The following is a 13407-nucleotide window of genomic DNA, read 5'->3' as shown; positions in this document are numbered from 1 at the left end:
AAAAAACTGCTTTGTATATGTGAGTCACTAAATACTAATTATTTTTAAAATCTAGTATTTTTTCTTTTTTTAAAATCTATTCGCTATCCTGAGGCTTTTTTTTCTCAACAGGAATATTCTGAAAATAAGCCTTTTCTTAACTATTTCCAGTAGATGGCAAAATTTCACCAATAGTATGTCAGTGCAAAAAAGATAATATTTGCATGTACAGTACTCCAGCTTGTACTATCATTCCTGTTTTCAACTACAGTACTCTGCTTGAACCTACTTTTGTGAATGATTATACTTTATTTTTTTAAATGCATTTATTGTTTGAAATTTTGTATTAAACATGGACATTAATTTTCTTGCTGTTAGTTTGTAGTCTAGTAAAATAGTATGTTTTTTTTCAAATTCCAACTCTGACAGTCATTATATATTATGAAAATTCAACACCCAGTATTACAATAGATAGTGAAAAACAGTATGCTTATGAAAGGATTGTGACAAGAACAATTGTTTCTTTAGCTACAGTATAGAGGAACTATATTAAGACTTTTCACCTCAAGATTTGAATAATGAAAAGTACCTGCACTAATGAAGAAAGGAATAAAGAATAACATCCTTTGACACCAGTAAGATGTCATATTGTTCATTTCTTTCTTCAACATAAATCTGTAGGACCTAATCCTACACTTGAAGTCAGTGGTCACTTTACCATTAACTTCAGCAGTAGCATGATAATGTATTTTCTTCTCTGTTAGAAATGGGCATTCCTGAAGTACTTAAAAGTATCTAAGAAATCCTTTTATTCATTCTTGTTACAAAATTTTACTTTTAAGTAGCACATTTCATTCTCTAGATAAGTCAGAGTAATGAGTTAAGTATTAATAATAGAGTAACTGTAGATAAATGGATTAGTCATGGAGAATTTTGCTCAGTAGGTTTATCATTTACTACTATTAAAATGTGCCTTGGATAGTTGAGACAGTCCAGGTTGCCTATTGATGGACAGCTACTCAGTTTAACATTTCGTATGTAGGACAGGAATTCTTACAATGGAATAGCCTTTACTTTTAGCACTGTGATGTCAGCACTTGGAATGAGCCCACACTCTGGTATGAGATCCTTTTACACTAAAGATTTGAATCAACAAAAATTACAAACATGATTTTTTTCATTTAGGAATGGATCAGTTCTGTGTAGCATTGTTATCCCCTTTTTGACTTGAGAGCAGTTTCCAAAATTCAGGATCTTTCAAGTTATTTTTGTTAGGAAGAGAAATTGTTGATGGAATCAGATATTTCTTGGATGCAGTTCTGTTCATTTACAAAGAATGTACCAAGTCCTGTTTCACTGAACACAATAGGAATCAGAAAAGAGTTTCTCTACTTACAGTTCCAAGCCTAGTTTCCGCCATCACTGTATTCTAAAAGCATGTTCTCTACTGTATCCAAAAAGTTTTCTCTGTAGGCTTTTTCTAAGGGCTATGGTCCCAGTGCTTGTTCTGGATGTCTCCTTGGCTGTCTGCTCCTTCTCTGTGTCTTTCTGTGTATTTTTCTGTCATGCTCACACCCAGCTCCACCAGTCAATCCCCTAGTTCCTGCATTCACTGTATCAGTCCCCAGGGAAATCCCTTGGGTCACACGGTTCAGCTTCTACACAGACTTTACCATGTGCCTGTGTTTTGGGTGGTGCTCCCGTAGTTTCACCTATCTGGTTTCATAAATGAGATCAGTGGTTCTTTACACTTATCTATGAATGAAAGGTGGCTGTTACACCATCAGTTTCAACAAGACTTAGCCCAACCTATAACAATTATATATGAAATAAACTTTTATTTCTTCTAGGGCTGTAAAGCGATTAAAAAAATTAATCGCAATTAAACAATAATAGAATACCAGTTATTTAAATATTTTAGATGTTTTCTACATTTTCAAATATACTGATTTCAATCACAAAACAGAATACAGTACTCACTTTATAGTTATTTTTATTACAAATATTTGCACTGTACTAAACAAAAGAAATATTATTTTTCAATTCACCTATTGCAAGTACTGTAGTGCAATCTCTTTATCATGAAAGTTGGACTTACAAATGTGGAATTATGTACAAAAAACCTGCATTCTAAAGTAAAACAATGTCAAACTTTAGCAACTACATGTCCACTCAGTCATACTTCTTCTTCAGCCAATTGCTCAGAAAAACAAGTTTGTTTACATTTGCAGGAGATAGTGCTGCCTGCTTCTTGTTTACAATGTCACCTGAAAGTGAGAACAGGCGTTCAATGGCACTGTTGTAGCTGGCATTGCAATATATTTACGTGCCAGATGCACTAAAGATTCATATGTCCCTTCATGCTTTGACCACCATTCCAGAGGACATGCATCCATGCTCATGATGGGTTCTGCTCAATAATGAAAGTAGTGCGGACCGACACATGTTCATTTTCATCATCTGAGTCAGATGCCACCAGCAGAAGGTTGATTTTATTTTTTTGGTGTTTCAGGTTCTGTAGTTTCCACATCAGAGTGTTGCTCTTTTAAGACTTCTGAAAGCATGCTCCACACCTCATCTCTCTCAGATTTTGGAAAGCACTTCAGATTCTTAAACCTTGGGTCGAGTGCTGCAGCTATCTTAAGAAATCTCACATTAGTACCTTCTTTGTGTTTTGTCAAATCTGCAATGAAAGTGTTCTTAAAACGAACAACATGTGCTGGGTCATCATCCGAGACCATTATAACGTGAAATATATAGCAGAATGCATGTAAAACAGAGCAGGAGACATACGGTTCTCCCCCTATCAGCATAGAAGCATGTCCTCTGGAATGGTGGCCGAAGCATGAAGGGGCATACGAATGTTTAGCATATCTGGCACGTAAATACCTTGCAATGCCAGCTACAGAAGTGCCATGCAAACGACTTCTCACTTTCAGGTGACATTGTATATAAGAACCAGGCAGCTTATCTCCCATAAATGTAAACAAACTTGTTTGTCTTACTTCTTGTTCAGACGGTCACTAGGACTGAGTAGACTTATTGGTGCTAAAGTTTTGCATTGTTTTGTTTTTGAGTGCAGTAACGTAACAAAAAAAAACGCTACATCTGTAAGTTGCACTTTCAAGATAGAGAGATTGCACTACAGTACTTGTATGAGGTGAACAGAAAAATACTATTTCTTTATCATTTTTACAGTGCAAATATTTGTATTCAAAAAATAATAAATTGAGCACTGTACATTTTATATTCTGTTATAATTTAAATCCAATATTTTTGAAAATATAGAAACATATTTAATACATTTCAATTGGTATTCCATTGTTTAACAGTGTGATTAATCGACAGCCCTAATTTTTTCTGTTAATTCCATTGTATAATCATTTATAGATTAAATCGGTATGAATCCGGATCCTGCAGCTTTGTTCTCCATAACCACCAAACCTACTCTGGATCTTTAGCTTAACAAGAAATAAGCCCCCTCACCCTGAAAGGCCCAATATGCTTGCTGCCAGCTCTGTGTCACTCTTTCCTAAAGATGTCTGCTAGTGTTCCCATTAGTGCTTCTGTCTGGTTTTATGGGAACAAAATCAGCAGTAATAAGGGTACTTTGTTCAACAATGGTCCCTGCTGTTTCCTTCCTCATCACCCCTTCCCACCCTATATCCTCTTCTGCTGATGCCTTCACATGCAAGCTTCTTCTGTAGGAAACTGGTCATGTTGATGAGATCACACAGTGCAGCCTACTCTTTCTTGATCACCACAAAACACTAAATAACTTGATAGGAGCATTGCCAGCAGATCGAGGGAAGTGATTATTCCCCTCCATTCGGCACTGGTGAGGCCACATCTGGAGTATTGCGTCCAGTTTTGAGCCCTCCACTACAGAAAGGATGTAGACAAATTGGAGAGAGTCCAGTGGAGGGCAACGAAAATGATCAGGGGGCTGGGTCACATGATTTACGAGGAGAGGCTGAGGAGACTGGGCTTGTTTAGTCTGCACAAGAGAGGAGTGAGGGGGGATTTGATATCCGCTTTCAACTACCTGAAGGGGGGTTCCAAAGAGGATGGAGCTCGGCCATTCTCAGTGGTGGCAGATGACAGAACAAGGAGCAATGGTCTCAAGTTGCAGTGGGGGAGGTCTAGGTTGAATGTTAGGAAACACTATTTCACTAGGAAGGTGGTGAAGCACTAGAATGGGTTACCTAGGGAGGTGGTGGAATCATAGAATCATAGAATATCAGGGTTGGAAGGGACCCCAAAAGGTCATCTAGTCCAACCCCCTGCTCGAAGCAGGACCAATTCCCAGTTAAATCATCCCAGCCAGGGCTTTGTCAAGCCTGACCTTAAAAACCTCTAAGGAAGGAGAATCTCCATCCTTAGAGGTTTTTAAGACCTGGCTTGACAAGGCCCTGGCTGGGATGATTTATTTGGTGTTGGTCCTGCTTTGAGCAGGGTGTTGGACTAGATAACCTCCTGAGGTCTCTTCCAACCCAAATCTTCTATGATTCTAGGATAACTGATCAGCTTTTGCTAGTGGTCTGTGTGCATGTGGACAAAGGTTCTTTGGAACCTTGCCACTACCATTTGTTATATAGAAAAAAGAATAGTCTTGCTACTGAAGGGCTGACAGTCACATGGCAAGACAAAGTTTCTATTTTTTTAACTTGCTCTGAAGTCTTGAATAGTATCATTTTTATTTTCTATTTAAATTTGTTGAGTGCCTTTCTTGGACTTTTGTGTGCAATTACATTCTATAAAAGCAATTATAAAAATTAATAGATTTTTGAGAGCTCCTTAAATCAAAGTACGGAGACTCTGTATTGAAGTGTACATCTGTGTTAGCTTTATTGATCATGTTTTAACCTACATGGATAGTCAGAAAGCAATGATTAACTCCCAAACTCCTATCCCAGCATACTGTGAGCTCTATGTAAAACTTGGGAAAGATTCTCTGTGGGTAGTTTCTTTTTAGTTGTTCCAAAATCCTCTTCAGGAATTCGGAGGGGTTATACACAAGGCATTCCATTAGAGTGAACACATCCTGCCTTGTTAATAAGTTCTACCTGAATTCATGTTGCAGCCAGTCAGTGAAGATGCAAATCCTTGCTTCCGGATTGCATGAGAGATCAGTAGTTCTTTTGAACAGCTATTTTTCTTTCCCTTTTAGAATATTAGAATATTAAAAAATTGCTATGCTAAAGAAATGTGTGGCTGCACACATAACGGAGAAAGTTTTAGGTATTTCTAATAGGCACATTTGCAATGTCTTCCCCAGTACATACATACATGGTGAACATTTATTGATCCTCTTGTGACAAACAGGCCACTTGATCTCACCTTAAGCAAAATCTCACCCTTTTATTATTCTGTCTTGACAAATACCTCAACAGAAGCCAATATCCACTTGTTACTGAACTGAGTTAATATTAAGCAAATTCAATGTGATGGTTATTAGCCAACAATTGATCTTAAAAAATTTCATGTTGACCTTAACAATACATGTAAACAATTTTTAGCATTTGAAAATGTTCTTTGTCCATAAACAAGGAATACTGAGACAAGAAGACAGCCAAAATGAGCTGGTGGGTGTTTTTAATTGGATTTTATTCATTTTGCTTTGTTAGAAATTATTACTATGATTAAATAAGGTATATCTAATATTGACAAATTAATAGATTTCAGCACAGTAAATTTAATTTAATGCAAGATGTGTTTGGGTGGTTTTTTTAAATAGTATATTGTACAGTTGTGTATTTCCTGTTTGTTTTATATGCTGTATATTGAATTCCACCACAGCAGCATATTGGATAAGAACAAAAAGAAAAGGAGTACTTGTGGCACCTTAGAGACTAACCAATTTATTTGAGCATAAGCTTTCGTGAGCTACAGCTCACTTCATCGGATGCATCATGCATAGCTGTAGCTCACGAAAGCTTATGCTCACGAAAGCTCATGCTCAAATAAATTGGTTAGTCTCTAAGGTGCCACAAGTCCTCCTTTTCTTTTTGCGAATACAGACTAACACGGATAAGAACAGTTATCTCAAATCTTGAGAGGGAGAAATGAATAAAGATAATAGGAAAAACAGCTTTTATTTGCACTTCTGTGGGAAACAAATGGTTTTTGTTCACTTGATATTTTATCTGTAAACATCCAAGAAGCATTTTTACCTTGTCATGATGGTGCTGGTTGCCAACTGTATTTTTTCCTTTCCACAGGCTGCTCTGACTCTTCCACAAAGACCACTTCTTCATTGTTCTACTGTGATTCCTGTTGTGGCTGTGACATTAAAATTTATTATGCACCTTTTCAGGCTTAAGGACTCATGGTGCTTTCTTCCCTGGATGTTGTGTATATCCTGGACTTCTCACCATGTCCGTGATGGAATTCGTCATGGCCTTTGGATCTGTCCATTTGGAAAAACTGCTCCCTTGCCATACTGGCTTTATGTGGCAATCACAGCATCTTTACCTCATCTGTGTTCATTTGTTATGTATTTAACAGGTACTGGAGAACTAATGTCTATAAAACATGGAATTCGCATTGATGTCTAAGGATAATAGTCCTTGGAAGTCACTTGTTTTAAAGATTACAGAGAAGCTGATCCCTGTGCATTCCTCATGATTTCTAAATTAGGCAATCTGAAGCCACGGAGCCATTTATAATTCCAGAATTGATTATTTGTGGCTACAGAAATCTGTTGTCTGAAAGGTGTTGATGTAATTTCCAGACATCCTCATCTGTAGTGTTCAATGTCAGTTCTGTAATAGCTAATTAATATATAAAATTCAGTCATTCCTAAATATTTAAATTTCCTCCTCCTGCCATTATCTCTGCTATAGTAGTGCCATTCCTCTGGTCACCCTCCACTTTGGGAAATATGCTGTCTCTTTGAGCACCAACTTTCTTTCTATAATTAACATTTGCACAGCACTTTGAAGATGTAAAGCACTACAAAAGTGCTAAGTATTAGTAAGAATTCAGTGCTGTATATCACTTCTGAGAAATATCTAACAGCGGTTTTTTGTAACTTGTTAGTTTACCCCAGTTGAGTCTAACTTCTTGTACTCAGCTGGCTGGAAAAATAGTGCTGTTTGTTTTTTCAGGATGTGCTACTGATTGTCTGGGAACACTTAAGTTTGAACAGTGACTGCTATTTAGTAAAAAGAAAAGGAGTACTTGTGGCACCTTAGAGACTAACAAATTTATTTGAGCATAAGCTTTCGTGAGCTACAGCTCACTTCATCGGATGCATTCAGTGGAAAATACAGTGGGGAGATTTATATACACAGAGAACATGAAACAATGGGTATTACCATACACACTATAACGAGAGTGATCAGGTAAGGTGAGCGTCCTGCTGGTAATAGCTCACCTTACCTGATCACTCTCGTTATAGTGTGTATGGTAATACCCATTGTTTCATGTTCTCTGTGTATATAAATCTCCCCACTGTATTTTCCACTGAATGCATCCGATGAAGTGAGCTGTAGCTCACGAAAGCTTATGCTCAAATAAATTTGTTAGTCTCTAAGGTGCCACAAGTACTCCTTTTCTTTTTGCAGATACAGACTACCACGGCTGCTACTCTGAAACCTGCTATTTAGTAAAATGTATTCCAAGTACTGCTCTTGCATAGTTGCCTGATACTCAATTTCCAAACAACTCTTATCTGGGATTTTTGGTTAGAAAAGAGAAAACAATTAGTTTAGGAGTACTGTGTCTGTGACATTACAGAAGGTTTGCAAAAAGAAAAGGAGTACTTGTGGCACTTTAGAGACTAACCAAGGTTTGCATTATTTAATACTAATAAATATTAATTTAATATTTAAACAATTGTGTTAAAGGCTTATTTGCTGCAGGAAAGTATGAGCTTTAAAGAATTTTCAGTTAAATCCTAAGAAAATTGAAATGTCTCCAGAAATATAGCTATTGTACTAAGAGTTTACTCCTGTATCTATTACCTGTTACTGTGAAGCTTTTTTAGCTGCAGCAGCTTCTACTAAATATATTGTTCCTCTACTTAAAAACAAAAGCACCTCATTATACTGAAATGTTATTATTTTATGCTGGTAAAACGCAACTTTTTGTGTGTGGCAAATTCATGAAAATGGCAGGAATGTGAACCATGAGCTTATTCAAAGTAACCTTTTTCATTCTGTAGAAATCTCTCAGAAAATCCCCAAAACAGAACTGTGTGTGTTAGGTTTTAGTGGATATCATTGTAAGTTGTGAAATATTTGCATCAACCTCTTTCTTAAAAACTCTTAAAACAACAAATTCCAATTTATTTATAGGAGTAAGGATCCAGATTCTTGGCTGGTGTAAGTTAGTGACTTCAGTGGAGCTATACCAACTTACACCACCTGAAGATCTAGCCTGCGGAGATGTTTTTATGGAAGAGAAACTGTAGAGTTGGATTTGTTTAAAATAATAGGAACAAAGAGAAAAGAAAAACTTCTGTATTTTGTGCATTTTAGAGCTCTCTAACTTTACCTCTGCTATTACTGACTCATGGGGGGCTGCATAGACCTGTGCTATTCAGCTGTGCCTACTGCACCCCATTCTAAAGAGTTACTTCCCACCAGTCTTTTCTCTCAGAAGCAGAAGACTCAGCACCACTTGAGTATCATATGGTAATTAGGCTTATGGGAAGAGTGTTGATGCAGTTAATCTGCTTAGCATGAAACCTAAAGGTCTTAAAGTGAGTACCCTCCTTAGAAAGAAAATTTGAGGGAGCAGTATGGCATGAAAAGAGGAAGCTTCTTTAGGGGTGCTTTGCGCAGCATGTGAATCTTTCCCTTTTACATGCAACAAATGCTGCAATGGGCGGCGGGTATCAAAGGCAGGGGGAGGCTGAGCCTCTGCAAACAGCCTTGCATGGCCCTGCCCAAGCCCCCCCCTCCTGGTTCGTGGGGCTCTTCCGCTGTGGCTGGCCTGCAGCCAGGGACTCCACCCCATGTGCCGGGGGTGGGGATGGGAGTGGGGGGGTGGGGCCTCGGGCAGAAGGAGTGGCTGGGGGCTAGCCTCACCGAGCCCAGGGTTCACCCGTCACCCAGGATTGCTGCCCAGAATGCAACACCACAGGAATTTCAAATTGAATAATGTCCTTTTTCGGGAACTGGATAGTTATCCTTTCTTTTTCTTCTTTTTTTTTTTTATTAAAACAATAAGAGGAGAAAACAAAAACTTTTATTCTCCGAATAGGGTAGGGATTTTATTTAAAGTTTATTTAAAAATATAGGCTACCAAATGTTTAGTAATTAAAACCCATGCATGAAGACAATCCATATGGGAAAGTTTCTTCTGTTCTTGCTTCATAGTACAATATTATCTGTATAACTTATTTTTATTTAAAGACTTATGATAAAACTAAAATGAAACTCTCACAAATTGATGGGGGAGAGGAACTAAAGATTCTTAAAGATGATTAAATTTTCAGGTTGTAATCACAGCATTTTTGTACCAGATACATTTCTGCCAATTTTCCTTAAGACTAGTACTATAAAAAAGTTTGGTTCTTCGAGTAGTATCCCTATGAGTGCTCCACTCTTGGTGCACATGTGCCTAATGCATCCTTGATTGGAGATTTTCATTAGCAGTGTCCACTTGGCCTGGGCATGTGCTGTTGGTATCCTTTGCCCTGCACTGAGGTTATATCAGGCTGTGTGGGCAAACCTCCCCCTCGGTTCCTTCTCAACCACCTCAGCTCGAGACGGAGCTAGCATGTTTATTTCTCGCCTACTTTGGCGTTTATGGAGCTTCTCTTTAGTTTAGTTAACTGGCTTGTTAGTTGTAGTTAGCTTAGTGTTCAAAATAAAACAACCCTTTCCTTTTGGTTATGAAGACTTGTTCTGTTCTCATCAGGGAAATTCTCCCTGTGAGGCATGTGCCTGGTTCACTGGAGTTTAAACACTGCCTCTTGTGTAAAGAGGCCATCCCAGTTGATAACAGGCATTCACTGCCTGGGCCAGTCGTATATGCCACAGAAGTGCAACTTCCATCAAGCCCTGAAATTTAGGGTTTGGAATAACTAAGAGGTCAAACTTCAGCTCCTCATGATTAAGTGTGCCCTCTGCCCTCCTTTGGAACCAGGTCAGGACCCCTCTGAACATCAGTCTCCAGAGTTTCTAGTGCCCCATCCACCTTGGTGCAGCATTTTCCTAGCAGGAAGAAATGCTTGGAGCCCTCCTCCCAAATCCTCTCAGAAGAGGAGATCTAGTTCCCCTCCCAGGGATTCTCCCTCAAAAAGATCTCGGTCTCCAGCCAGATCTATAGCCTCAAAAAGGTCTTCCTTCAGGCTCGGTACTGTATAGGGGAAAGGCCCCTCTGAGGGGGGATGTTAGAAAACACAGCTCTAAGGCTAAACAGCGCTCTAGGAAGACCCTGGCACCCTTGGCTGGGGACAGCACCGAACATAGAAGATCTATGCTGTCAACTCTGACTCGTGTCTCGATGCCCTTACCAAGTGTCACAATATCATGTAAGCCTCTAACCTCTTCAATGCCAGCTTCAAAGCCCCTTAAGCTTCTGGTACCATTGGACAAGGATAAACAGCACCATTCAGTACCACAGGACTTCAGATACTAGAAAGACTTGGCAGTGACAGCTCAACCAGAGTCTCCAGAAGGTAGTGAATATCTTTTGCTACCAAGAACCTCTTGGTCACTGGATCTTTTTTGTGTCCCCGGTACCATTGACCCCCTTTTCTGTAGGAATTCCCCCATTAGAAAAAGAGGATGTTGATGATGACCTACCTTCTGCTGCTTCCATTTCAGTACAGGGTTCTCCAGTATGCCCTTACACTAACCCCTTCTCCCAAAGGGGCAGGGAAGATGCTCTGGGATCTCATCATTCCTGGTGGGAGCAACCCTGGATGCCACCTCTTCCCCTGCATGGCCATGCTAGAACCCCTATTATCACCTGTTTCCTAGGGCCTGACCTTATCCCCTTGGGATGATAGGGAGAACGAAGCTTCTTCCCCCACAGCAACAGGAGGAAATATTTGAGGAGCAGGAGGCCAGGGTGGACAAAGAAGCCATGCCTCAAACCACCTTCTCATCCTCTTTGCCAGATGAGGCCCTGATGCCGCCGCCTCCTCCTTCAATAGCCAATCCAGGACCTTGTTAAGCAGGTGGCAGACTCTCTGCAGATACCCCTTGAGGAGGTTGGAGAACCCCAGCACAAGCTGTTGAACATTCTACACTCCAACACCCTCCACAGTTGCCCTCTCTGTTAATGAGACTACTGGAACATGCTATCTGGCAAACCCTGGCTACCTAACACCCACTTCTAAAAGGGCCCACAAGAAATATTATATCCCCACCAAGAACTCTGAATTCCTCTTTTCCCACCCACCTCCCAATTCTCTTTTCATTGATGTGGTTAACGAGTGGGGCAAACAATGCCATCATAAATCCATCCTATCTGACAGAGACCAAAAACCCCTGGACCTCCTGTGAAGGAAGGCCCATTCATTGGCTATGCTGCAATTACTCATTACAAATTACTAAGCATTGATGGCCAAGTACAGCTTCACCAGCTACATGAAATATGGTCATTTATTGAACATCTCCCTCTAGATCAAAGGGAACAATTTGAGGCCAGTATGGCTGAGGGACAGTTATTGGGAAGAACGTTGCTGCAGGCAGCACTCAATACTGCAGACACCAAAGCCCATTCTATTTCTATGGTGGTGGTGACGAGCAGGGCTTCCTGACTACAGTTGTCTGGCTTCCCAGTCAAGGATCTCCCATTTGATGGATGGAAGTTGTTTTCAGAGAACACAGATGAGTTGTTACATACTTTCCAGGGTCACATTACACTTAGGCATCTATACTCCTGCAAACAAATGTAAGTTCAGCAGATCACAAAAGGTACTAAGATCCCACCCTGTACAATTCTCCGGATTCCAGAGACCTGCAGAACCCCCAGAAGAAAGGCAGGTTCCAGAGGAAAAGACAGTCTAATCCATCTGACATTGCTTTGTAACAGGTATCATCATCAAAGCATTAGTTTTGATGGGACAGTTGAAGGTTCGAATTCCCTCCCTCATTAACCTGCCAGCTTCATTGTTTTGCTCATCTTCCCCCATTTGGAAATAGACTCTCTCGTTTCCAGCATGCCTGGGACAGTATCACCCAGACAAATGGGTGCTGGAAGTAATATCATCGGGCTACACCATCCACATTACTTTCCTTCCTTCCTCCCTTCTCATTCCCCTTCCCGCTTCAGGGACCCTCTTCACAAGCCCCTGCTAAGGCAGGAAATAAAATCTTCTGTTAGGCACAATAGAACTGGTACCTGCTCAATACAGGGGAAAGGTTTTCTATTCAAACTATTTCCTTATACCAAAGAGGAATGGAGGGTGGCGACCAATTCTAGATGTCTAAACAAATTCATGAGATCCCAGAAGTTCAGGATGGTGACCCTGAACCTGAAGGCTATAATTCCTTCTCTAGATTCAGGGGATTGTTATTTGGCTCTCGACCCCCAGAACAAGTACTTCCATATAGCAATGCATCCATCTCACAACTGATTCCTCTGATTAGAGTAGACCAGGATCATTTTCAGTATTGATTGCTCCCTGTGCTCAGCTCCGATAATGTTCTTGAAGGTTCTATCAGGAGTGGCTCCCTATCTATGTCGTCAGGCTATTGTGATATTCCCTTATCTCGAGGATAGGCTACTCAAGGGTCAATCTTACCGAGAAGTGTTGACCATATTCCACAAGAATAGGGTGTCCTTATGGCCACATCCCAGGTTTCTCCCTGAAGTAACTTCCGAATTTCACCTGAATCAGACCATATACCTGCCAGTTTTCTTCCAAAAACTGCATACTTCTAACCAGGAGACTGTTCTCCACACTCTAGATGTGAGGAGGGCATTATCCTTCTACCTGGAGAGAACTAAACCATTTTGTAAATCCAATAGACAGTTTGTTTCGATTGCAGGTAGGTCAAAAGGCTCTGCCATTTCTACCCAGCTACTCTATAAATGGATTTCTGAGTGTATTATAGTTTGCTACCAGGTTGTAGATGTTTCATCCCCATCAGCTTTTTGGTGCACTCGACTAGATCATGATCTATATCTATGGCTTCCCTTAGACATGTTCCCATTTCAGAAATCTGCAGAGTCACTACATGGTCTTCGCTACGTACCTTCTCTAGACACTGCCCTGGTCAGTGCCTCCAGATATGATGCTGCAGTTGGCAATGCAGTTCTCTCTTCTGTGATGGACTCCATTCCGAAGTCCCCCTCCTACTGGAGACACTATTTTGGAGTCACCAAGAGTGGCGCACTCAGGGACACTACTCGAAGGTTATTCACCTGTTCAGTAACTGTGGTTCTTCTAGATGTATGTTTGTTCCTACAAGTGCTCCAGTACCTCCCCTCTTTCCCCTCTTCTTTGGAGTTTCCTCCGAG

At 40.2% G+C, this 13407-nt stretch overlaps 1 protein-coding gene across 3 annotated transcripts in view; it reads left to right on the top strand.

The window, feature by feature from the left end:
- TMEM267 (transmembrane protein 267) overlaps window positions 1-7271 on the top strand; it is a 39313-nt gene extending 32042 nt beyond the window's left edge. For all 3 annotated transcript variants that reach the window (XM_078852758.1, XM_078852757.1, XM_073343898.2), the window contains one exon: window positions 6201-7271. In XM_078852758.1, coding sequence (XP_078708884.1) covers window positions 6201-6536 — 336 coding nt within the window. In that variant the 3' untranslated portion in view covers window positions 6537-7271. The remainder of the gene's footprint in view (window positions 1-6200) is intronic.
- The last annotated feature ends 6136 nt before the right edge of the window (window positions 7272-13407 follow it).

Source organism: Lepidochelys kempii, chromosome 5, assembly GCF_965140285.1.
Source record: "Lepidochelys kempii isolate rLepKem1 chromosome 5, rLepKem1.hap1, whole genome shotgun sequence".
In the NCBI taxonomy this organism is placed as follows: Eukaryota; Metazoa; Chordata; order Testudines; family Cheloniidae; genus Lepidochelys; species Lepidochelys kempii.
Note: the sequence above shows the minus strand (reverse complement) of the source record. Positions and strands in the feature narration are given on the sequence as shown.